The following is a 24,881-nucleotide window of genomic DNA, read 5'->3' as shown; positions in this document are numbered from 1 at the left end:
TTGTTATTATTTGGATAACTAATGAATGGGAGAGAATGGTCCTGTCATACATTTTTTTTAATTTTTTTTTTTTCAACGTTTATTTATTTTTGGGACAGAGAGAGACAGAGCATGAACGGGGGAGGGGCAGAGAGAGAGGGAGACACAGAATCGGAAACAGGCTCCAGGCTCTGAGCCATCAGCCCAGAGCCCGACGCGGGGCTCGAACTCACGGACCGCGAGATCGTGACCTGGCTGAAGTCGGACGCTTAACCGACTGCGCCACCCAGGCGCCCCAATTTTTAAAGCAGTACATCTCTTGGTAATCAAAGGAAAGTGGCCAATGAGACTAAGGATTTTGTCTCTGAATGAAGTATATTTCCACTACAGAGGCCCTTCACAAATAAGGGCCCTGGTAAAATGAAATAGTATAAAGTTACTCCTGATTACACAGTGTCTGGGAAGATGTGGTAAATTTGGTTTGTCTTCACTAGTTTCCACGGTTTCCATATTTCTTTGGAAATTCCAAATTATGAACCCATTCCCAAGTTACATTTCCAGACCAGTTTCTTTGAAAGTTACTGGTTAAAGGGAAATACAAAAATGTCTTGTACTCTATATGTTAGTCCAACATCCAGATTAAACCCTGCATTAGTAACAACCCTCTTCTGCCTCCTTCCTTAATAAATAACCCAGCTGTCTGTCCTGTGCCCAAATTTCCATAATAGATAAGATTAAAACAGAGTTCTGTTTCTGTGAAGCAGATGAGTACAGAGGCTACTTGAAGGACTAGGCCTCCACTTTCAGTAGTCAAACTCTGTGACAGTGGTTTTCAGTGACAGTTAATTTTAAGGTTCTATGCCAGGCACTCAAAGGACTAAAAAATGTGCATATATAATCAATTCTTGGCCTTCAGAGACCAAGAAAGAAGAAACTTAGATATGTCAGGGAAGAGAACTCAGGCAACATATACTGACACAGGTTCCTTTTAAGAATCTGGGTGTCTATGCTCCATAAAAATGAGAGTCAACGGGGGCGCCTGGGTGGCGCAGTCGGTTAAGCGTCCGACTTCAGCCAGGTCACGATCTCGCGGTCCGTGAGTTCGAGCCCCGCGTCGGGCTCTGGGCTGATGGCTCAGAGCCTGGAGCCTGTTTCAGATTCTGTGTCTCCCTCTCTCTCTGCCCCTCCCCCATTCATGCTCTGTCTCTCTCTGTCCCAAAAATAAATAAACGTTGAAAAAAAAAAAATTTAAAAAAATGAGAGTCAACTAAGAAGAAGGCAGAAGGTCTGAGGAACTCAGAACCCACAGTGGAGAGGTACTGGGAATTCCATGACAACAACTATGTCAGAGGACTGGAGAGTAATCAGTCTAGACCAGAGCAGAAGGTGAGAGGCCTCTAGGAAGAATAATGCTGGGGTGATTTGATCATTTGATATAGAGAAGCACTTTGCAGCTTAGATGGAAAATTTTATAATGAATAAATGAATTCTACACAGAATATAAAGCAATGCAAAGATGAGACAATTATTACCCCCAGGAAAACAAAAAGTCATAAAAGAAAACAAATAGAATATAGTATGTAATGACTCAATTAGGAATAATAATTATGAATTCATAATAGTTTAACATTGATATAGATAAAATGATTTTTAAAGTAGTTACTTCCTAGTTAAGTATCCCGAATCTTGATTTCGGCTCAGGTCATGATCTCACGGTTTGTGGGATCAAGCCCTGTGTCAGGCTCTGAGCTGACAGCATGGAACCAGCTTAGGATTCTCTCTCTCCTTCTCTCTATCTGCCCCACCCCTGCTTATGCGCTCTCACTTTCTCTCTCAAAAGAAATAAACATTTTAAAAAATAAAAAATAAAGTGATTACATTTAAGAAGTAAAAATCAAGAGTGGTAAGAATGGAGTAAGAGAACACCCAACTTTTCTAAGACTTAAAGAACTGACTTTTAAAATTATGTCCATATATTTGACAAAATAAAAGCTAAATTTAAAATGTGGGTGGATTACACATATGTAAAGTGAACAGGAAGAGGGTGGTTGTGATAGAAGATTTGCCCAGATAGAAGAAATGTGTATTAAGCAGTAACATGATAGTAGTGATTACGGTGCATTTTAACTGGTACAACCATGGTTCAAATCTAACCTACAGCAGTAAGTTTAAAGAAAACCAGCAAATGGTCACCTCAAACCTCTGCTCAAAATCCTCTGACAACTGCCAGAGCCAAGTAAATATCTAACTTAGTTATTAGCATGCCATGCCATGATATGGCCCCACGCTGACTTGTCCTATCTATCATCTCTCTACAAATCCACTCTCCCCACACTTTACACCCCAATGCTAAACAAGTCCATGCCATTATGTTTCTACTCCCTTGCACATGCTATTGCTTCTATTAAATACAAGGTCTACCTGACAAGTGTGTGTCAATTCCTCTCTTCTCAAGTCAAGAGTTTCCTCATCTCTAAAGCCTTCCTTGTGTTCTCCAGAGCAAAATGAGACATTGGTTTCCACACACTGGCACTGAATTTTGTATAACCTTTCATTACAGAATTTATTATGCATCTCCACGCAACTCCCACCACACGCCAGGTAGCTTTGTAGGAGAAAACTAACAAACTTTCAAGGAACAAGTAATTCATGTCTTATAAAGTTGTGCAGGAAAATAGAGTAAGATGGAGAGCTGCCTAAGTTATTTTATAACAATAGTATAACTTTGATTCAAAGCCAGATAACAACAGCCTAAGAAAATTATGGGCCCATTTCCTTTATAAATATATATGTTTTAATTCTATAAAATTTTAGCAAACTTAATTTTAAAAAATACTGTGATCAAGTAGGTCCACAGACCCCAGAAGGGCCCTGAGGCCCCTTCAAAAGGACTGCAAAGTCAAAACTATTTTTATAGGAACACTGAGACATCATTTGGCTTTTTTCACTGGGTAACATTTGTACTGATTTTACAACATCAAAGTGGGTAAAACTTCTGAAGCACCTCAGCACAAATTAAAGTAGTCATAGTTTTTTTCACAACCATTCATTTGTGGGGGGTGGGGGGAGACAACTAGATTCACTTAGAATGTTCTTATTGCAGCAATAACAATTAGTAATTTCGTTAAATCCCGACACTCTTTAGAGGCACCTGCCTGGCTCAGTTTGGATAGCATGTGACTCTTGAATTTGGGGTTGTGAGTTTAAGCCCCATGCTGAGTGTAGAGGTTACGTTTTAAAAATATTGACTATCTTTTAAATATTCTACATGACAAAATGATTAATTATGCGTTAAATACTACTGCTGAATTATCAAAGTACAATAACTGTGTTGAAGAAGACATGCCATTGTTTGTGAGCCACTTTTTTTCCATGAACATCATTTTACAGTTATTCAGACTTAAGAACCTGCAAACATTTTCTGGAAATGAACAAAACAAGCTTATCACTTTAAGGAAAACAACTGAAAGTATTTGTTGCCAATGATAAATTTAAACTTTTGAGCAAAAATCAAAATTTTGAAAAACTTGTATCATGATTTTGACTACTTCCCAATGTTTATACTTTGCTGATAAGAGTGATGTTGATATTAGCAAATGTGATTTTTTTTCATATTGTACAACTGAAATGTATCAACATTTGAGAGAAAAATAAAGAGAAAAAGTATTTGATATATATCTTTGAATATAAAGAAATTCTCAAGAAAACAGAAACCAAAAGACATTTTCTTAATTTCAAAAAGGATCTTTACTCAAAATTTAAAGGAAAAATTATACTCAAGGAAAACTATATTCCCTTTGAGGCCAAGGAAAAACACAAGGGTATCTACTCTAATTGCTATCCCTAAACCTAATGCCAGAAGCTCTGGCCAATTAAAGTAAAAAAAAGAAAAAAGAAAAAAAGAGAAAACAAAAAAATGAGGATAGCATGGAAAGATATAAAATTGTAATCTTTGCATATACTAGCAATAACTATGTAGAAAACCATTCACAACAGTAGTCAAAACACTTTAAGAAATCCAATGTTAAGAAAGTCAGACAATACAATCAATAATGGTAAGATGAATTTCTTTAAGTCGAAATTCAACTAATAGAAATCTGAGGAGTGTCTGGGTGGCTCAGTCAGTTTAGTGTCGCTCTTTATTTTGAGGGAGAGCAACAGCAAGAGAGAGGAAGTGGATAGGGGAGAGAGAAAGGAAGAGAGAGAATCCCAAACAGACTCTGTACTGTCAGCACAGAACCCAGTGCAGGGTTCAGTTCATGAACTGTGAGATCATGACCTAAGCTGAAATCAAGAGTCAGACCTTAGTTGACTGAGCCACCCAGGCGCCTCTTGCACGTGCTCGAAAGAAAGAAAGAAAGAAAGAAAGAAAGAAAGAAAGAAAGAAAGAAACCAACCAACCAACCTGGGAAAGACCTGCAAATACAGAACACTTTAGCTTATCAGAAATATAAATGAATAGCATTTTAAAAATAAAGATTAATGCAAAACTAGCAGTAATGAAATAAGAATTGTTGGGTATGGAAAAGAATTTAATTAAATGTCTTATAAATTAAAATTATAGACATTGAAAGGATAAATGGATAAAAAAAATATGGCATATACTGACAGTGGATTATTATTCAGCCATAACGAAAATGTAATCTTGCCAAGTGCAACAACATGGATGAATCTCAAGGGCATTATACTACGTGAAATAAGTCAGACAGAAATAGATAAATACCACATAATCTCATCTATATGCTAAATCTAAAACAAAAAACTGAGTTTATGGATATAGAGAACAGACTGGTGGTTGCCTGAGGTGGGGTGGGAGGCGGGGGGCAAAATGAGATACAGATTTCCAGTTATAAAATGAATGTCATGGCAATTTAATGTAGAGCGTGGTGACTCTAGTTAATAATACTGTATTGCATATTTATTTATTTTTTTTTAATTTGTTTTTCAACGTTTATTTATTTTTGGGACAGAGAGAGACAGAGCATGAACGGGAGAGGGGCAGAGAGAGAGGGAGACACAGAATCGGAAACAGGCTCCAGGCTCTGAGCCATCAGTCCAGAGCCCGACGCGGGGCTCGAACTCACGGACCGCGAGATCGTGACCTGGCTGAAGTCGGACGCTTAACCGACTGCACCACCCAGGTGCCCCTGTATTGCATATTTAAAAGGAGCTAAGAGAGGGGATCTTGGATGTTCTCATCACAAGAAAAAAACCCTATAACTGTGTATGGTGATGGATGTTAACTGGACATACTGTAGTGATTACTCACAATACATACAAATATCGAATCATCATATTATATACCTGAAACTAATATAATGTCAATTTTAAAAATTACTAAAACTCAATGATGAGGTAAACTCTGAAGCAAAGTAATTAGAAAGAGAATTAGTGAAAGACCGTTTTAAGGAACCAAAGACACAGTGATTAAATGGTTATATGAGTTTGTTTCCTGAATTCTATTTGGGACCATAGTGTAGAGGCCTAAGCACAGACTTAACAACTAGAGAGGAAAAAACTGCAATATAATGAGCTTACTTATCAACCACAGACACTTCCAAACAGTCCACTTCACTGCCTTGGTTCTTCTTCCACATAAACTTCATGGAAACATTTAGACTAGGAAGAACATACCTCTTTTTAAAATAATTAGTAATCCAAAAGGGACCAGAACAAAATCAATCAAAGACACGATAGAAAATTAATGTCTAGAATATATAAAGAACTCCTACAACAAACACCAGATTTTAAAATGAGCAAAAGGGGGCACCTGAATGGCTCAGTCAGTTAAGCGTCCGACTTTGGCTCAGGTCATGATCTCACGGTTTATGAGTTCAAGCCCCATTTCAGGCTCTGTGCTGACAGCTCAGAGCCTGGAGCCTGCTTTGGATTCTGTGTCTCCCTCTCTCTCTCTCTCTGCCCCTCTCTCACTTATGCTCTCTCTCTCTCTCTCAAGAATAAAAATAAATAAATACAATAAAAGGAAAAAATAAATAAAAATAAATAAATAAAACGAGCAAGGCCCTGACGGGTACCTGGGTGGCTCAGTCAGTTAAGAGTCTGACTTCAGCTCAGGTCATGATCTCGCAGTCGGTCAGTGAGTTTGAGTCCCATGTGGGGCTCTGTGTTAACAGTTCACAGCCTAAAACCTGCTTGGGATTCTATGTCTCCTCCTCTCTCTACTCCTCCCCCGCTCATGCTCTGTCTGTGTCTCTCAAAAATGAATAAACGTTAAAAAAAATTTTTTTAAACGAGCCAAGGACTTGAATAGACATTTCTCTTAAGAAGATACATGCATGGCCAAAAAGTACATGAAAAGCTGCTCCATATCACTAATCATCAGGACAATGTAAATCAAAACCACAATAAGCTACCACTACATACCCACTAGAATGGCTATAATCAATAAGACAAAATATCTAGTGCAGGTAAGGATGTAGAAAAACAACCCCTCAAATATTGCTGGTGGGAATATAAAATGATATAGCCACTGCAGAAAACAGTTTGGAGGTTCTTAAAAAGTTAAGTATAAATTTACCATACAACACAATTTCATTCCTAGGATTCTGTCCAAGAGAAATGAAAACATATGTCCATACAATGACATGTATGCAAATGTTCATAGCAATATTTACACCTAATAGTCCCAAACTAGAAACAATCCAAATGTCCATCAACTGGTGAATGGATTAACAAAACATGGTCTACCCATACAATGAAACATTATTCAGGAATAAAAAAGAATGAACTACTGATGTGTGCTACAACAAATAAGCCTCAAAAACATTATTATTATTATTATTTTTAATATATGAAATTTATTGTCAATTTGGTTTCCATACAACACCCAGTGCTCATCCCAAAAGGTGCCCTCCTCAATACCCATCACCCACCCTCCCCTCCCTCCCACTCCCCATCAACCCTCAGTTTGTTCTCAGTTTTTAACAGTCTCTTATGCTTTGGCTCTCTCCCACTCTAACCTCTTTTTTTTTTTTTTTTTTTTTTTTCCCCTTCCCCTCCCCCATGGGTTTCTGTTAAGTTTCTCAGGATCCACATAAGAGTGAAACCATATGGTATCTGTCTTTCTCTGGATGGCTTATTTCACTTAGCATCACACTCTCCAGTTCCATCCACGTTGCTACAAAAGGCCATATTTCATTTTTTCTCATTGCCACGTAGTATTCCATTGTGTATATAAACCACAATTTCTTTATCCATTCATCAGTTGATGGACATTTAGGCTCTTTCCATAATTTGGCTATTGGTGAGAATGCTGCTATAAACATTGGGGTACAAGTGCCCCTATGCATCAGTACTCCTGTATCCCTTGGGTAAATTCCTAGCAGTGCTATTGCTGGGTCATAGGGTAGGTCTATTTTTAATTTTCTGAGGAACCTCCACACTGTTTTCCAGAGTGGCTGCACCAATTTGCATTCCCACCAACAGTGCAAGAGGGTTCCCGTTTCTCCACATCCTCGCCAGCATCTATAGTCTCCTGATTCGTTCATTTTGGCCACTCTGACTGGCGTGAGGTGATATCTGAGTGTGGTTTTGATTTGTATTTCCCTGATAAGGAGCGACATTGAACATCTTTTCATGTGCCTGTTGGCCATCCGGATGTCTTCTTTAGAGAAGTGTCTATTCATGTTTTCTGCCCATTTCGTCACTGGGTTATTTGTTTTTTCGGTGTGGAGTTTGGTGAGCTCTTTATAGATTTTGGATACTAGCCCTTTGTCCGATATGTCATTTGCAAATATCTTTTCCCATTCCGTTGGTTGCCTTTTAGTTTTGTTGGTTGTTTCCTTTGCTGTGCAGAAGCTTTTTATCTTCATAAGGTCCCAGTAATTCACTTTTGCTTTTAATTCCCTTGCCTTTGGGGATGTGTCGAGTAAGAGACTGCTACGGCTGAGGTCAGAGAGGTCTTTTCCTGCTTTCTCCTCTAAGGTTTTGATGGTTTCCTGTCTCACATTCAGGTCCTTTACCATTTTGAGTTTCTTTTTGTGAATGGTGTGAGAAAGTGGTCTAGTTTCAACCTTCTACATGTTGCTGTCCAGTTCTCCCAGCACCATTTGTTAAAGAGACTGTCTCTTTTCCATTGGATGTTCTTTCCTGCTTTGTCAAAGATGAGTTGGCCATACGTTTGTGGGTCTAGTTCTGGGGTTTCTATTCTATTCCATTGGTCTATGTGTCTGTTTTTGTGCCAATACCATGCTGTCTTGATGATGACAGCTTTGTAGTAGAGGCTAAAGTCTGGGATTGTGATGCCCCCTGCTTTGGTCTTCTTCTTCAAAATTGCTTTGGCTATTCGGGGCCTTTTGTGGTTCCATATGAATTTTAGGATTGCTTGTTCTAGCTTCGAGAAGAATGCTGGTGCAATTTTGATTGGGATTGCATTGAATGTGTAGATAGCTTTGGGTAGTATTGACATTTTGACAATATTTATTCTCCCAATCCATGAGCAGGGAATGTCTTTCCATTTCTTTAAATCTTCTTCAATTACCTTCATAAGCTTTCTATAGTTTTCAGCATACAGATCTTTTACATCTTTGGTTAGATTTATTCCTAGGTATTTTATGCTTCTTGGTGCAATTGTGAATGGGATCAGTTTCTTTATTTGTCTTTCTGTTGCTTCATTGTTAGTGTATAAGAATGCAACTGATTTCTGTACATTGATTTTATATCCTGCAACTTTGCTGAATTCATGTATCAGTTCTAGCAGACTTTTGGTGGAGTCTATCGGATTTTCCATGTATAATATCATGTCATCTGCAAAAAGCGAAAGCTTGACTTCATCTTTGCCAATTTTGATGCCTTTGATTTCCTTTTGTTGTCTGATTGCTGATGCTAGAACTTCCAGCACTATGTTAAACAACAGCGGTGAGAGTGGGCATCCCTGTCGTGTTCCTGATCTCAGGGGAAAAGCTCTCAGTTTTTCCCCGTTGAGGATGATGTTAGCTGTGGGCTTTTCATAAATGGCTTTTATGATCTTTAAGTATGTTCCTTCTATCCCGACTTTCTCAAGGGTTTTTATTAAGAAAGGGTGCTGGATTTTGTCAAAGGCCTTTTCTGCATCGATTGACAGGATCACATGGTTCTTCTCTTTTTTTTTGTTAATGTGATGTATCACGTTGATTGATTTGTGAATGTTGAACCAGCCCTGCATCCCAGGAATGTATCCCACTTGGTCATGGTGAGTAATTCTTTTTATATGCCATTGAATTCGATTTGCTAGTATCTTATTGAGAATTTTTGCATCCATATTCATCAGGGATATTGGCCTGTAGTTCTCTTTTTTTACTGGGTCTCTGTCTGGTTTAGGAATCAAAGTAATACTGGCTTCATAGAATGAGTCTGGAAGTTTTCCTTCCCCTTCTATTTCTTGGAATAGCTTGAGAAGGATAGGTATTATCTCTGCTTTAAACGTCTGGTAGAACTCCCCTGGGAAGCCATCTGGTCCTGGACTCTTATTTGTTGGGAGATTTTTGATAACCGATTCAATTTCTTCGCTGGTTATGGGTCTGTTCAAGCTTTCTATTTCCTCCTGATTGAGTTTTGGAAGAGTGTGGGTGTTTAGGAATTTGTCCATTTCTTCCAGGTTGTCCAGTTTGTTGGCATATAATTTTTCATAGTATTCCCTGATAATTGTTTGTATCTCTGAGGGATTGGTTGTAATAATTCCATTTTCATTCATGATTTTATCTATTTGGGTCATCTCCCTTTTCTTTTTGAGAAGCCTGGCTAGAGGTTGGTCAATTTTGTTTATTTTTTCAAAAAACCAACTCTTGGTTTCGTTGATCTGCTCTACAGTTTTTTTAGATTCTATATTGTTTATTTCTGCTCTGATCTTTATTATTTTTCTTCTTCTGCTGGGTTTGGGGTGTCTTTGCTGCTCTGCTTCTATTTCCTTTAGGTGTGCTGTTAGATTTTATATTTGGGATTTTTCTTGTTTCTGGAGATAGGCCTGGATTGCAATGTATTTTCCTCTCAGGACTGCCTTCGCTGCGTCCCAAAGCCTTTGGATTGTTGTATTTTCATTTTCATTTGTTTCCATATATTTTTTAATTTCTTCTCTAATTGCCTCGTTGACCCACTCATTCGTTAGTAGGGTGTTCTTTAACCTCCATGCTTTTGGAGGTTTTCCAGACTTTTTTCTGTGGTTGATTTCAAGCTTCATAGCATTGTGGTCTGAAAGTATGCATGGTATAATTTCAATTCTTGTAAACTTATGAAGGGCTGTTTTGTGACCCGGTATATGATCTATCTTGGAGAATGTTCCATGTGCACTCGAGAAGAAAGTATATTCTGTTGCTTTGGGATGCAGAGTTCTAAATATATCTGTCAAGTCCATCTGATCCAATGTATCATTCAAGGCCCTTGTTTCTTTATTGACCGTGTGTCTAGATGATCTATGCATTTCTGTAAGTGGGGTGTTAAAGTCCCCTGCAATTACCACATTCTTATCAATAAGGTTGCTTATGTTTATGAGTACTTGTTTTATATATTTGGGGGCTCCGGTATTCGGCGCATAGACATTTATAATTGTTAGCTCTTCTGGATGGATAGACCCTGTAATTATTATATAATGCCCTTCTTCATCTCTTGTTACAGCCTTTAATTTAAAGTCTAGTTTGTCTGATATAAGTATGGCTACTCCAGCTTTCTTTTGGCTTCCAGTAGCATGATAGGTAGTTCTCCATCCCCTCACTCTCAATCTAAAGGTGTCCTCAGGTATAAAATGAGTCTCTTGTAGACAGCAAATAGATGGGTCTTGTTTTTTTATCCATTCTGATACCCTATGTCTTTTGGTTGGCGCATTTAATCCATTTACATTCAGTGTTATTATAGAAAGATACGGGTTTAGAGTCATTGTGATGTCTGTATGTTTTATGCTTGTAGTGATGTCTCTGGTACTTTGTCTCACAGGGTCCCCCTTAGGATCTCTTGGAGGGCTGGTTTAGTGGTGACAAATTCCTTCAGTTTTTGTTTGTTTGGGAAGACCTTTATCTCTCCTTCTATTCTAAATGACAGACTTGCTGGATAAAGGATTCTCGGCTGCATATTTTTTCTGTTTAGCACACTGAAGCCTCAAAAAAATTATGCTAAAAGAAAGAAACCAGAAACAAACTACAAAGTATATGATTCCATTTACATGAAATGTTCAGAAACAGCAAATTTATACAGCCAAAATCAAATCAGTGGTTGCCTAAGGTAAGTGGTTGCCTAGGAGAAACAGTACAGTGGTACGATGGGCACAAGGAAACTCTTTGGGTTAAGGAAATATTCTAAATTTAGATTATGGTGATAGCTGCACAATTTTACAAATTTGACAAAAACTGATGAGGTTTTTTGGGGTGATGGGGGTTGGTTCTTGACAAGAGCTAGGCCTCCAGTATCCTGTGAGTCTTCTTTAGCATATGAAAATCTCATTGGAACCTTCCCTCCACTTTACCTTCCCAAATCCCAAATATATAACCAGTCTCTCCACAGGGTCCAAGTCAGCTCTTCCTGCCCACAGGTCCTCTCCCTGTCCTTTAATAAAATCACCTTTTTGCACCAATGATGTCTTCAAGAATTCTTTCTTGACCATCAGCTCCGAACCACCCCACCTCTGTCACCCCAGAACCTCATCAAAAACCACTGGATAACTTGGAATTGGTGAATTTTACAGTATATAAACTGTATCTCAGTAAACTTTTTTTTTTTTTTTATACAGGCATCTAAGACTATATCTTATGTACTTAGTGGACCTAAGAATCTTCCTTCCTCTTCTTTTTTCCTGAATAATTCAGTCTAGAAGCCATTAGGTTATTATGATGATGGCCAAGTGGTTGGAGGGTTGGGGGAAGAAGGCACTCACACATGCATATTACATATATACACATTCTCTAGGAACAGTGAACCCAAATATCAGCAACCATGCCTATCACCCATATCTTGGCTTTTAAATACCATTCTCCACTAAAAGGAACCATGTTCTTTGGAGAAATGGCTAATACAAGGGCTAGAGCAGGGAAGATACAAAATAAGCCATCCAGGAATGTCTTACAGAGCCAGAAAATTAGGAAGTTCTCAAAGAATGGTGGGGAAATGTTAAAAAAAAAAAAAAAGCAGCAGCAGCAGCCACCAGCATAAGAGACTCCTCTTGACTAAATATGGTACAATTTGAATATCAAAATATATAATGTTATTAACAGATTACAACCCACTAAATAAAATAAGAGCCCATTGAATTCATGCTGATACGAGAGAAAAAATGAACAGGGAGAAGAAAAAGCTTTTCTTTACAGTGCAGTGCCAATGGACGAGTGCAGAAAAAATGATGGAATTTGAAAAATACCATTTGGCAACCAGCATAGAATAATAATTCAGCCAAGAAACATCAATGGATGCTAAAAATAGTGAGTTAAAATTTGATGAGAAGTGGGGTAATCACATAATTTCAAGAAATTTCCCTCAAAATACTTGTTAATTAGAGAGGGGGGAAAATAATCTTAGAGCAGAGAAACTAGCAGATCAAGTGATCAAGGTTAATTTCACAGTAATGGGATATAATGAAAGCCTGTATCACCTGATAGGATGCAACAAGAAGAACACACCATCCTTTTTCAGGAACCGTAATATTTCTGCCAAAGATGCTGGAGGTGACCAGAATTTGCCACCCCAAAATACGCTATGTTGGCAAAAGGATTTTTTTAAGCCAAAGGCAACTGAGAATCAAAAGAAAAGGAAAGAATTCTCTGTCCTCTCGTTATCTGCCTGAAACCAGGCAAATTTCCCTTTGAGGAATGTGTCCCTCTGTACCTGGGAGAGAAGAGCTACAATGTGTTTGCATAAACATAAACACTGCATAATGTTCCATTAGTTCCTTTACATATTTCCTATTATTCCCTACAATTTATCATGCCTTAAAGCCCAAATCCTCTTTCCTTTGTAAAAGGATACGTAAGCTTTCTGAGTCTAACCAGTTCTTTGAGTTACATTTCTTTTCTGTGAATTCCTATATGTGTAAATATTGATAAAAATTGTATGCCTTTCCTCCTATTAATCTTTCCTTTGTCAGTTTAAGTCACAGGCCCCCAGGCACTGAACTAAATAAAAGGGTAGAACAAAAGTTTTTCCTAACAATGCATAACCTGAGCCGAAATCAAGAGTTGGATGCTCAAGTGACTGAGCCACCGAGGTGCCCCTGAAATTATTTATTTTTAATAGCTGCTAACCTCCAGAGCAATCACCTGAAATGTTCTCAGAATGGCTGTAATAGAAATGAATAAGGCTGAAGGCTGAAAGCTTACTGGATAAACAGCATTCCCTCTCACTCCACCATGTGCTGGGAACTTTCCTACTGCCTATTTGGGCCTATTCTCCCACTCAGAGTATCTAGTATACAGTTGAATGAAATAATGGATGATTCCACCTTAATTTCCTAGGACAGGAAAACTAATTCCCTCCACATAAGATTGGGAAATACCTTCTTTATCCTTAAGGAACAATTTAATATGACTTTTTAGTTAGCTACTTTGAGATACTATTTCTCACCCATCAGATTGGAAATAATTCAGAAGCTTGATAATCTATTCAGTTGGCAAGGCTGTGAGCAAATACAGTAGTCCCCCTGCTTTTTAATTTTTAATTTCTTTTTATTTTTAATTGAAGTATAATTGACATACAACAGAAGTCCCCACTTATTGGAAGTTTCGGTCTTGGTAGTTTCAGTTACCCATAGTCGGGAAGGCATAACGTCAGAAGGTCAGCAGTACTTAATGCTACATCACAGTGCCTGTATCATTCACCTCACTTCAGCTCATCATGTAGACATGTTATTACCTCACATCATCACAAGAAGAGTGAGGACAAGATATTTGAGAGACCACAGTCACATAACTTTTATTACAGTATATTGTCATAACTGTTCTATTATTAGCGATTGCTGTTAATTTCTTACTGTGCCAAATTTATAAATTAAACTTTATCACTGGTATGTACATATAGGAAAAGACATAGCATATACATGGCTGGGTACTATCCATGGTTTCAGGCATTTGGTGGGTCCCCTGCAAATAAGAGGAGACTACTGTAGACATTATCTTATACCCACTGGTGGAAATACATAATGATATAACCACTATTTTGGGAAACTGGACAATAGCTAATAAAACTACATATGCATTTATTCTTTGACTCAGCATCCGCAATTCTAGGAATTTATCCTGAAGGCAAACCGTGAAAATTAACTCTTCTATGCTTGATAACTCTATCTATCTGATAAATCATTGAAAATTATTTGTGTCCAGAACTCTCCAGTTCCAAACCTCCTATCTACCAAGACAAAAGAAGGGACTGACCCGAGCCCCTATGACAATCAGGATTGGCATTGGTTTCTCTTCCTGTAGCATCCAGGGACATGAAAGAGAAGCTGTTGCAAGAGCCCCTCCTAAAGAACCCTAAGAAATAACATTTATCTTTGCAATTGCCTGGGCTGTTGGGTTCTTGCTATCTGGATCAGTTCTCACCTCTCGGAGCACCTATGTAACAAGGGTCTACACAAATGGTGTCCCAGGATGACTACTAGGAGCCAAAAGAGGAAGCCAAGGTTTTCTTCAGTTTAGCAATCAGTTAGCAGCTACTTAAATGGCAAGCTCCAAGGGTCTTTACACACACAAAAATCACTACTCTGGGTATAGAATCTTCACTACAAAGGAGTAGTTACCAGGTTTGAAACAAGACAAAGAAACTGGTGACACTGAGGCATCAGGATGAAGGCCCAGGAAATAATCTAGCTAACCTGACTCAAGAGTAAGGGTAACAAATAGATAAAAAGGGGGAAATTCCTTTTGTGTAAGTATTGTAGCTAATAAATGGAAAGGGAATGGGAATATCAACTTTTTTTTGCAAACTTTTAATAAAATAATGGGTCTAAGGTGACAATTATTAATGGCCAATACTATCAAAACACGGGAAAGAGTTGACACAACCTGCCTCCTGACAATTGTACACTGCAAACCAACTACTAAGTATTCTTCTCTGGCCCCCCAAATCAAACTAGAATCAGATCAAGCCACCAGTTTATGAGAAACACAGAGGTCATAAGAACTATGTTAAATAACCACTCAGGGATGCAATGAGCAAAATTCAGAATGTAGGAAAAGTCTATAAGAATATTTACAGATAAAATGATACAGTCTGGGATTTGCTTTAAAATAATCAGGTTGGGGGGAATAGGCAGAGATGCAGAAGAGATAATATACTGACCATGAGCTGATAAGTAGACACTCAAGATAGAAGACTACTCTTTGTATTTTGTAATGTTTCTGAGAGTTTCTATAATACAACATTTAAAAAAGAGTTTTTTAGTGAACAAAATTTTCCTACTTCCAGAAACAGAAATGCCATTTAGAAACCTTTAGCTTCTTGGGGCGCCTGGGTGGCGCAGTCAGTTAAGCGTCCGACTTCAGCCAGGTCACGATCTCACGGTCCGTGAGTTCGAGCCCCGCGTCAGGCTCTGGGCTGATGGCTCGGAGCCTGGAGCCTGTTTCCGATTCTGTGTCTCCCTCTCTCTCTGCCCCTCCCCCGTTCATGCTCTGTCTCTGTCTGTCCCATAAATAAAATAAAATAAAAAGTTGAAAAAAAAAAAAATAGAAACCTTTAGCTTCTTGAAGTTGAACAATCCAAGAACAAGCCTGTGGCATCTTGCCAAATAGAACTATATGTTTATTCAGAGTTACCTGTAGCCAGGATCTATGAAAAATTCTCTGCTCTACAAAGTTTCCTGAGGTTAAGTCACAGCTAGTATTCTTCCTTACTTTACCTTTCTATTTAAAAAGCAAAAGAACACGGGCTGTGACTCCATCAGTTAAGTGTCCAACTCTTGATATCGGCTCAGGTTGTGATCTCTCAGTGGTGGGATAGAGCCCATGTCAGGCTCTATGCTGAATGTGGAGTCTGCTTGGGATTCTCTCTCCCTCACTCTCTCTGCTCTTCCCCCGCTCGCATGTGTGCATCTGCACGTGTGGCTCTCTCTCTCAAAATAAACATTTAAAAAAAACAAACAAACAAAAAAGCACTTTCCCTTTCTTAATAGGAGAATCCTATTTCCTGATGATACTCTCAAGCTGTTCTTTCCCTTACCTATGAGGAGAGGGAAAATGAAACACTTTAAACCTAGTTTAATGAATTTTCCTCACTGTCAAAAATAGCCCAAAAAGAGTTTTTCTCATTTTAGTCCACATCCTGCTGCACCCCAACTGGCCAATTTTTAGTAGCAAATAGTGAAACCGCATGTGAGGGCAGAAGAGCACCCAGCTGCCAGTAACAAAGCTTCCGTGGGCAGGACATAATGATAAGTGATACCTAGAGCTATCCAAGGGAAAATAAGAATATGAGAAAACGAACAGAAGCAACATGAAGTGTGGGGATCAGCAACATGTGAGTTTTCCAACAAAAACAGCAACACAGTAACTGTTATAGCAGCCTGAGTATTCTCAACAATTTTACATGTATTGACTCATCTAATCCTTACAGCAACCCCTGAAGGGCTATTTTTATCCCCATTTTAATGATGTAGAAAACTGAGGCAGAAAGAAGTGAAGTAATTTGACCACAACAGAGCCAGGATAAGAACAAGTTCTAGAGATGTTCCTCTTTTAGAGTCACTTTGAAAAGCAGTTGTTTAAAAAAAGACAGACAAGGAAAGCAGGTGTTGGTAAAATGAAAATAGTGCTTTCTCTTTGGCAGGAAACAATCTTGACACTACCAAAAAGGGGTTTCAAAGGCTGCCTAGTCTTGGAGGAAGTCCAAAAGAACACCTGTCCTTTGCTGTAAAAGTCTACAAAAAGCCTCTCACACATGTGACACAGGAGGGGTCAGAGGGCTGAATTAGTACCAGCTGCAAACTTCAGTAGTGAATTTGTTTGCTGAAGATGTTTAAGTGAAGGCTGAATAGCTTTTTACTAGACACTGTATAAAAAAGAATTCCTTACCCTATGACCCAGCAATAGCACGGCTAGGAATTTACCCAAGGATATAGGAGTGCTGATGCATAGGGGCACATGTACCCCAATGTTTACAGCAGCACTTTCAACAATAGCCAAATTATGGAAAGGGCCTAAATGTCCATCAACAGACGAATGGATGAAGATGTGGTTTATACATACAATGGAATACTACTTGGCAATGAGAAAGAATGAAATCTGGGTATTTGCAGCAACATGGATGGAACTGGAAGATATTATGCTAAGTGAAGTAAGTCAGTCAGAGAAAGACAGATACCATATGTTTTCACTCATATGTGGATCTTGAGAAACTTAACAGAAGACCATGGGAGAGGGAATGGGGGGGGGAGTTACAGAGAGGGAGGGAGGCAAACCATAAGAGACTCTTAAATACTGAGAACAAACTGAGTGTTGATAGGGGGGTGAGGGGGAGGGGAAAGTGGGTGATGGGCACTGACGAGGGCACTTGTTGGGATGAGCACTGGATGTTGTATGGAAACCAATTTGACAATAAACTATATTTAAAAAATAAATAAAATTAAAAAAAAAAAGAATTCCTACACAGTAGGGAGTGGACTAGAGCTAGAACCCTTCCAATATAAACTCTAATAAGGAGTTCTTGCTGCAAACCCTCCCAACTACAGGGCTAACAAAGTCTATGGCAGTTTAAAACTGAATCAAAATATAAACCATTCTATGTTTCAAGAAGTTGCCAACACCAAATTCTTATCCCCAGGAGGCCTAGCTGGGCCAGGGAATAGCCAAAAACACAATTGCCTTTTCTCTCTTCAGGGATACCAGTTACACCATAGACCATATCTAGCATCCCTTCAAATCAGGTTATGTCAACAATGCAATACCCATGTCTGAATGCCAATCAATAGGCTGGAATCATATTCTTGGAAGATATACAAGATAACTAAAGGTTATAGGGTAAGGGCGCCTGGGTGGCTCAGTCAGTTAAGCATCTGACTCTTGATTTCAGTTCACGATCTCACAGATCGATCCCTGCATTGGACTCCACACTGACAGAGTAGAGCCTACTTGGGATTCTCTCTCTCCTCTCTCTGCCCCTCCCTTGCTCTCTCTCTCAAAATAAACTTTAAAGTTACAGGTTAATTAATTCAACCCCAATCATGATCATATTTATTATGCCTCTTAAGGTTGATCAGACCCATCTAATACATTTAAGAGCCACCATCAAGCTTGCCTAAAACAGACCCATCCATCCTTTCCTATCAAGGAACAAACAGAAATGTAGTATACAGTTAGAGTAGGCATCATTTTAAAACTGTGCCGTAATTGTTCTTCAAATTATTATGGGCAATAATTTGTAAGGTCCTAAGCACATCACTAAGATGCAGTCAATAAGGAAGGTTAAGATTCTGAGCAGGGCCTGTTCTAACAACCAAGCAAAAGGATACTATTTTCTAGGACTTTAGGCCAATGCAGCCAAAAGCCTCAAGGGCTATATTAGTTTGCTAGTGCTACCACAACTAAGTACCACAGACTAGGTGGCTCAAACCAAAGACATTTTTTGCCTCACAGTTCTGGAAATTGGAAGGTGTCGGTAGGGTGGGTTTCTTCTACGGCCTCACTCCCTGGCTTGTAAATGGCTGTCTTCTCTATGTCTGTGTCCTAAATCCCTCTTTACAGGGCACCACTTGTATTAGGACCCACCCCAATGACCTCATTTAACCTGTAAAGACCAAATACACTCACATTACAGGTACTAGGGATTTTAACTTCAACGAATGAATTTTAGGGGGACACAACTCAATCCATAACAATAGTTATACTCCATGGGAATAAAAGAGAACTCAATATGGCCACTGCAAGAGAGTTCCCTCTCTCTTGTGTCATCCCTTTTTATTATTTTTTAAAGAGATTTTATTGTTCAATAATCTCTAAATCCAACATGGGGCTGGAACCCACAACCCTGAGATCAAGAGTCACACGCTCCACTGACTGAGCCAGCCAGGCACCCTTTGGGTCATCTATTTTTAGAGGTCAAATTCACTGCCAGTAGCTCTCAATTTTTAGTTCCTCACATTGTTTACTAGAATCATTTTTCTCTTCTTTCAACTTGTATTTTCTCAGTTGCTCAATAACAGTGATATTCAACAGACTTATCTACATGGTAAGGATTTGTAGAATTTATGTGCATCGCTGTGTTCACTAAGCACTGATTCTGTGCTAGACTTTGAATGTGAATAGAGAGAACAAAACTAAGTTAATGGATGACAGCAATGAGCAGGGGTAAAAGATAAAAGTGAGTAAAATAAGCCTAAAAGAGGAAAGAAGGTAATAAAGACAAGGGCCTGGAAGTGACAGTGGACTATGAAATACCAATTCCCACCCCCAGTATGGGAATATTTAGTAAAGAATGTTATGAATATGTCATTTTGGGAAGAGAAAACCTGGGGCTGCAAAACAATTTAGGTTCAGAATATACTATATTACTCAAACGAAGTATCTTAGATGCAAAAACAGAATACTTTTTTTTCCTAACAAAAAGCTTAACAAATACCTATTGATCAAACACACTTTCCTTCTTGAAAAATTATGATTGGTTTCCAATATACCTCTCTCTTGATTCTTCTCATTTCTAAAAAGCCACTCCTTTTCAGTCCCTCTGCTGCTAGTTCCTCATCTCCCCAATCTCTCAAAGTCAGATGGCCCCAGGGCTCAATCCTTTGACATTTCTTCCTTATCAATAGACACTCATTGGATGATCTCATAAATCTAATCATTTGTTTCACTTATACCCTGATAATTCCTTATAAATCTTCAACCCAGAGTTCACCTATCTTTAACTGAATGTCTTAGCTATTCTTACAGTTTCTCAGTCTCAGTTCATGGTTCTTCCAGTTTCCTAGCTGCTCAACCTCAAATTCTCAGTCATCCTTCACTCATCTTTTTCTCAAACTCTGCATCTAATCCATCAACAAATCCTATAGATTTTACCTCCAAAATATATCCTCAAATCTGACCACTTCTTACCACCTGTACCACCGTAGGTTCAAACAACCATTGTGTCTTACCTAGAATGTACAGTAGCCTTACTTACTTACTTACTTACTTACTTACTTACTTACTGAGAAGGAGACACACAGTGTGAGTAGGGGTGGGGCAGAGAGAGAGGGAGAAAGAGAGAGAATCTCAAGCAGGCTCCATACTGTCAGTGGAGAGCCTGATGCAGGGTTTGAACTCATGAATTGTGAGATCATGACCTGAGCCAAAATCAAGAGTCCGGCACTTAACCAACTGAGCCACCCAGGCACCCCAGGTACCCTAACTATAGCCACAGGGATCCTTTGGATTTAAGTCAGATCATAACATTTTCCTGCTTCAAACCCTCCAACAGCTTCTTATGTCATTCAACATAAAAACAAAAATCCCAGTAATGGATTTAAAGCTCTATTCCATTTGGCTTCTCACGTATGTCTCAGACTTCATTTCCCACTTTTTACCTCTTAACTCATTCCACATGAGCCTCACTGGATTCTGTGGAAGAACACATGAAGCAAGCTCTTAGATCAGGTCTCTGGCACTTAGTGTTGTCTCTGTCTGAAACACTCTTCCTTCAGATATCTCTAATTCTAGCTCTGTGACTGTCCTTCAGGTCTTTGCTCATATGTCAACTTATGAGTGAGGACCCTCCCTGACTATCTTATATAAAATGTCAATCCCTATGCCTCACATTCCCTATTCTCCTCATCCTGTTTTCTCCATATCACATATGTCCATCTGTTATATATTCATTCATTAATTTGTCTCCCTCCACTAGAATCTAAGCTCCTCGGAGGGCAGGTATTTTACCTCTTTGTGTTCATTCTTTTGTTCTTCATGCCTAAAACACTGTCCAGCACATAGTATTACTCAAATGCTGATTATACGAAAAGACAGAAAGAACTGAAGAGAAGATTATTTTCAGCAATATGAACAAATCACTTAACCTACTTCAGAATCAAGTTTTCCTGTTGTATAAAATGTGGCATTTGGACTAGCTAACCTTTAGAGAGCTCTAGCATTCTGCCATGCTATGCTTCTCCTATGGAGGGGTCAGAGGGCTGTCCAATAGTCACAATGGGCACATAACTGTCTTAACTACTGATATGCTATATTACTTTCTCTTGAATTTTGAATACAGCAGAAATCTCTGAAATTCCTCTTACTCTTCTCTGTGACTTTTATTCTGTTTCTTCCCATCATTAAGGAGAAAGGTCTGGGTTTTTACCTACTTGGCCAAAAGCAATCACTAAGGCCACACTCACATCACAGCAGGTTTCCTTACCTCCACTGCAGTGGGCGGCTGGAACAGGGACTGCCAGGACTGCTGTGAACTTGTGGGTTCAGGAAAAAGGCAAGAGGAGAAGTAGCCAAAGCACAATCAGCACTAAATGGGATTTTAGTGAAGTAAAGAGCTGGAGCCGATGTGGGTGGAAACATGTGCTGGTTTACTTCAGATCCTCGGCAAAGAGTAGAGATTCTGACAAGGTACCACAGTAGAAAAAAGAAGGGTCAGGGATAATTTCTCAACCAAAAAGAAATATATTCAAAGTGGGTTAGTTTAGGCAAAAGGCTCAAAAATAGTGGTCAAAAATCATTCTCACATATCATACCTCAGTGTAGTGTTGGCACAGAATGACCATCGAGACTAAAACTTAATCCACAGAATTAAAACCAAAAATTTAAGCTTTGGGTATTCAAAGTATTTAGAATTGGCTTCTGGAAATATATTATAAGTTTACTACAAATCATCAATTAGCAAGAAGTAATATTTTATGTTCAATGACTAAAACTTCCTAGAGAAATGTGTATGTCCGTAAAAGTAAAACATTAATAGTTCATAAATTAGATTATCTCTACCATAACACCAATTTATTTAGCTAATTCTTGACTAATGAGTACATTAAATAACATCATTTAATTCTGTACAATAAATTTTGCTTCTATTTAAATTTTAGTATTTTAGTTTACTTTTTTCCCCTAAAAACAACCTAGCCCTCTTGATGTGTTAAGTCTTAACGAAGACTATTAAGTAAATAACCTCATTAGACTGAAAACAGATGGTAAATATGGATTTCTACTTTGTTGATCATTGATTGATATGTCACAGATGATGAAAAATAATTGACAGATGCACAGCATTTAATTTGCTATAGCAGGAGCATGGCTTTCCATACAAACACCATATTGAGCCACAACATTTCAAAGATTTTTTAAAAACTTAGGTATCTATCACACAAGCACCTGTTTAAAAATGTTAGTTGCCTATGTTGTTACTACTGGCTATTTGAATATGGTGACATTTTACTTGTTTTAATTACATATATTCAAAGGAGATATTTACTACTAATTATCCCTGTAGCTGGCTTCAGCATATTTCTCAGATGAGTACACAAAAAGAGGATACAAAATGATAATGTAGAAGGCAGAAAATTATTTAAAATTACCGGTGTGCACAAATTTCCACAAACTCAACATATTAATAAAAATTACAAGAAGTAGAAATATTAATTTTGGATTAATTCCTCACTTTCAAAAAGAATTTTCACTTTTCTAAGGAACTATTTCAAAACTCAACTCCCTAGTGTATACAAGCTACAGCTAATTAGAACATACAATAAGACAGTTCTTATTGGGGCACCTTGGTGGCTCAGTCAGTTAAGCATCCAACTTTAGCTCAGATCATGATCTCACCGTTCATGGGTTTGTGAGTTCAAGCCCTGCATCAGGCTCTCTGCTGTCAGCACAGAGCCCACTTCAGATCCCCTGTCCCGCTTTCTCTCTCTCTCAAAAATAAATAAAAATATTTTAAAAACTATTTTTGAAAAGACAGTTCTTATGAACCTAAATAATATTGCTTATGGAGTTATAAATCTTATCACATAATATGAGGCTTAGTCATGTTGATGAATATATAATTAAGATTATAAATCTATGAAAACCAAATCTCATTCTCTACTGTCTATTACTTAACACTCTGCAAACTGGTTATACACTGAGGCTAGAGTTTAAAAAGGATTGTTTGAAAAAGGAAAGGTTATTTAGAAACTACTTACTAGCTCCTCAGGGGGAATTTTCCTAAGTTAAATTCAAAATCACTAATGATTACCAATAGCAGTGCACCAACAACATTTGGAGAGCATGATTCTGACCACTTATGTTTTCTTAAACTACAAGCTTAATTTTAAAAATTTAAAGTTTTACTAACAAGTCCTTTTTACTTTAAATGATACTTTAGTTCATGAAGCTTCTTTTTTATGGTCTTTAACTTTTAGTCTAAGTAGGAGAATTTTTAAATTTTTAAGTTTTTAAATTTTTAAAACATATGCCAATCCTTCTAATTATACATTTCAAACAAGTCCAGTCTTCCAAGGTCTTGTTGAATCATTAATTCAATCAATGAGCATCCAGTAACACAGAAGGCAATGATCCAAAGAAAGCCCACTGAAGAAGTATGTCTATTTAAGTATACCACACTAACTCCAGGTAAACACTAACATTCAGGGGAAGAAAATCTGAAGTGCATTCCCTCTACCCTGTGAGTTACACAAAGGCAGTTTAAGACAGATCAATGAATGAAATGGATTCTAGGACACTTCATTCCCTGGTTCCCTAACTTGCTGATCAATTCACTCTGCATTTCTTCATTAAATAAGCCTGAGCAGCTCTTGGAAAAGCTACCCTGAAATGGAAGCCTTCTTCCATTGCCCAGCTTTGAAATCCTTATCTAAGTATTCTTCTATTTCTATTTTATTTCTATATTGGCCAACACAGAAATAAAATTAGGTCACACCTGAAAGGACTCAGGCTTGGATCTGCAAGGGCAGATCTGAGGTCCTGAGCTGACAGGCCAGGGGCAGAAATACAATACCCTCTCCAGTCCAAGGAGAAGATACTTTCACTTCCATTTGTTTCCCACATTCATGGAGCTTGTATAGGCAGCTTTGACAGTAAATTTAAATACACATTTGCTTTCAAGGCAGGAAAAAAGATCTTAATCATTAACCCAGTTCCCCAGGTACCTAAGCACCCCTAAAATGATATCGAACTCAATTTTCAGAACTAGAAGCTCCATAGGCCCCTGCCAGGGACCAGTGTTTTGACCTTGAATTTATGAAGCCAGCCCAGCCCTCTTGGCATCTCCAAAGCAGAGTCTTTATCCAAGCAAATGAAAGTGTGTTAGTTGGCATTAGTTCTTTTCCTGACATGTGCCAGTTTCTACTCAGAGACCCCAGCCTCCTTACTGAATCCGCAGACATGGTGCTCCCAGTCTCTCTCTCCTTCGTTTCATCATTTTCCTGGCTACTCAAGCTTTTGCCCTCTCACACTCGGGAGTCTTGGCAGGAAGTTCTCTCACACAAGGGGTATGCAGTCTATAAGCCAAAGGAAACTTACAAAGGTTTCCCAAACTTAAGAGAAAAATTAAAGCACTGTTCTTCTAAAACATAATATTCAGAATCCCCCCACCCCACCCCCACTGCAAAAGACTTAAACGCCCAGGAGGCAGCAATGAGGCACAGTGAGGAGTCCCAGATCCCAAATGAATCAGCTGTCCTCAGATCTGCCTGACATCATTCACACTCCGCCTGTAACAAATCAGAGCGTCAGAGAGCACCTTGTTCCTCCCCAGTGACAAGCACCAAACTCCCTCCCCCACAAGTCAGTTGCAACCTCCAACCCTGAGGCCTGGTAGCAGTGAAGACTCTGGCAAAACCGTAAATACCAACTTGAAAACTCACACTGTGACAGAAATGCCATTAACTCTGGAGGTGTGGGCCACTACAGAACAGCTGTTGCAGTGGGCGGTGGATTGGAAGAAAGAATATTAAGATCCCAAATTGGTAAATTAAGGAGCTAAGAATACATGGGCATTTCTGCAACATTATTCATTGCCAAGCACAG

The 24,881-nt window shown here is 38.5% G+C and overlaps 1 protein-coding gene across 12 annotated transcripts in view; it reads right to left on the bottom strand.

The window, feature by feature from the left end:
* The window catches only part of MAST2 (microtubule associated serine/threonine kinase 2), a 224,107-nt gene that overhangs the window by 71,332 nt on the left and 127,894 nt on the right, over nucleotides 1–24,881 (bottom strand). For 6 of the 12 annotated variants that reach the window (XM_086716844.1, XM_086716847.1, XM_086716852.1 and 3 more), the window contains exon 5: nucleotides 21,265–21,459. The exons of 5 other annotated variants lie outside the window; for them this stretch is intronic. In XM_086716844.1, coding sequence (XP_086572970.1) covers nucleotides 21,265–21,459 — 195 coding nt within the window. Of the gene's footprint in view, nucleotides 1–21,264; nucleotides 21,460–24,223; nucleotides 24,536–24,881 lie in introns of those variants that run through there. One more of the 12 variants, XM_086716855.1, reaches the window with a different exon arrangement.

This window comes from Puma concolor, chromosome C1 (genome assembly GCF_028749965.1).
Source record: "Puma concolor isolate L17-30 chromosome C1, mPumCon1.1.hap2, whole genome shotgun sequence".
NCBI lineage: Eukaryota > Metazoa > Chordata > Mammalia > Carnivora > Felidae > Puma > Puma concolor.
This window is presented reverse-complemented; position numbering and strand designations above follow the sequence as displayed.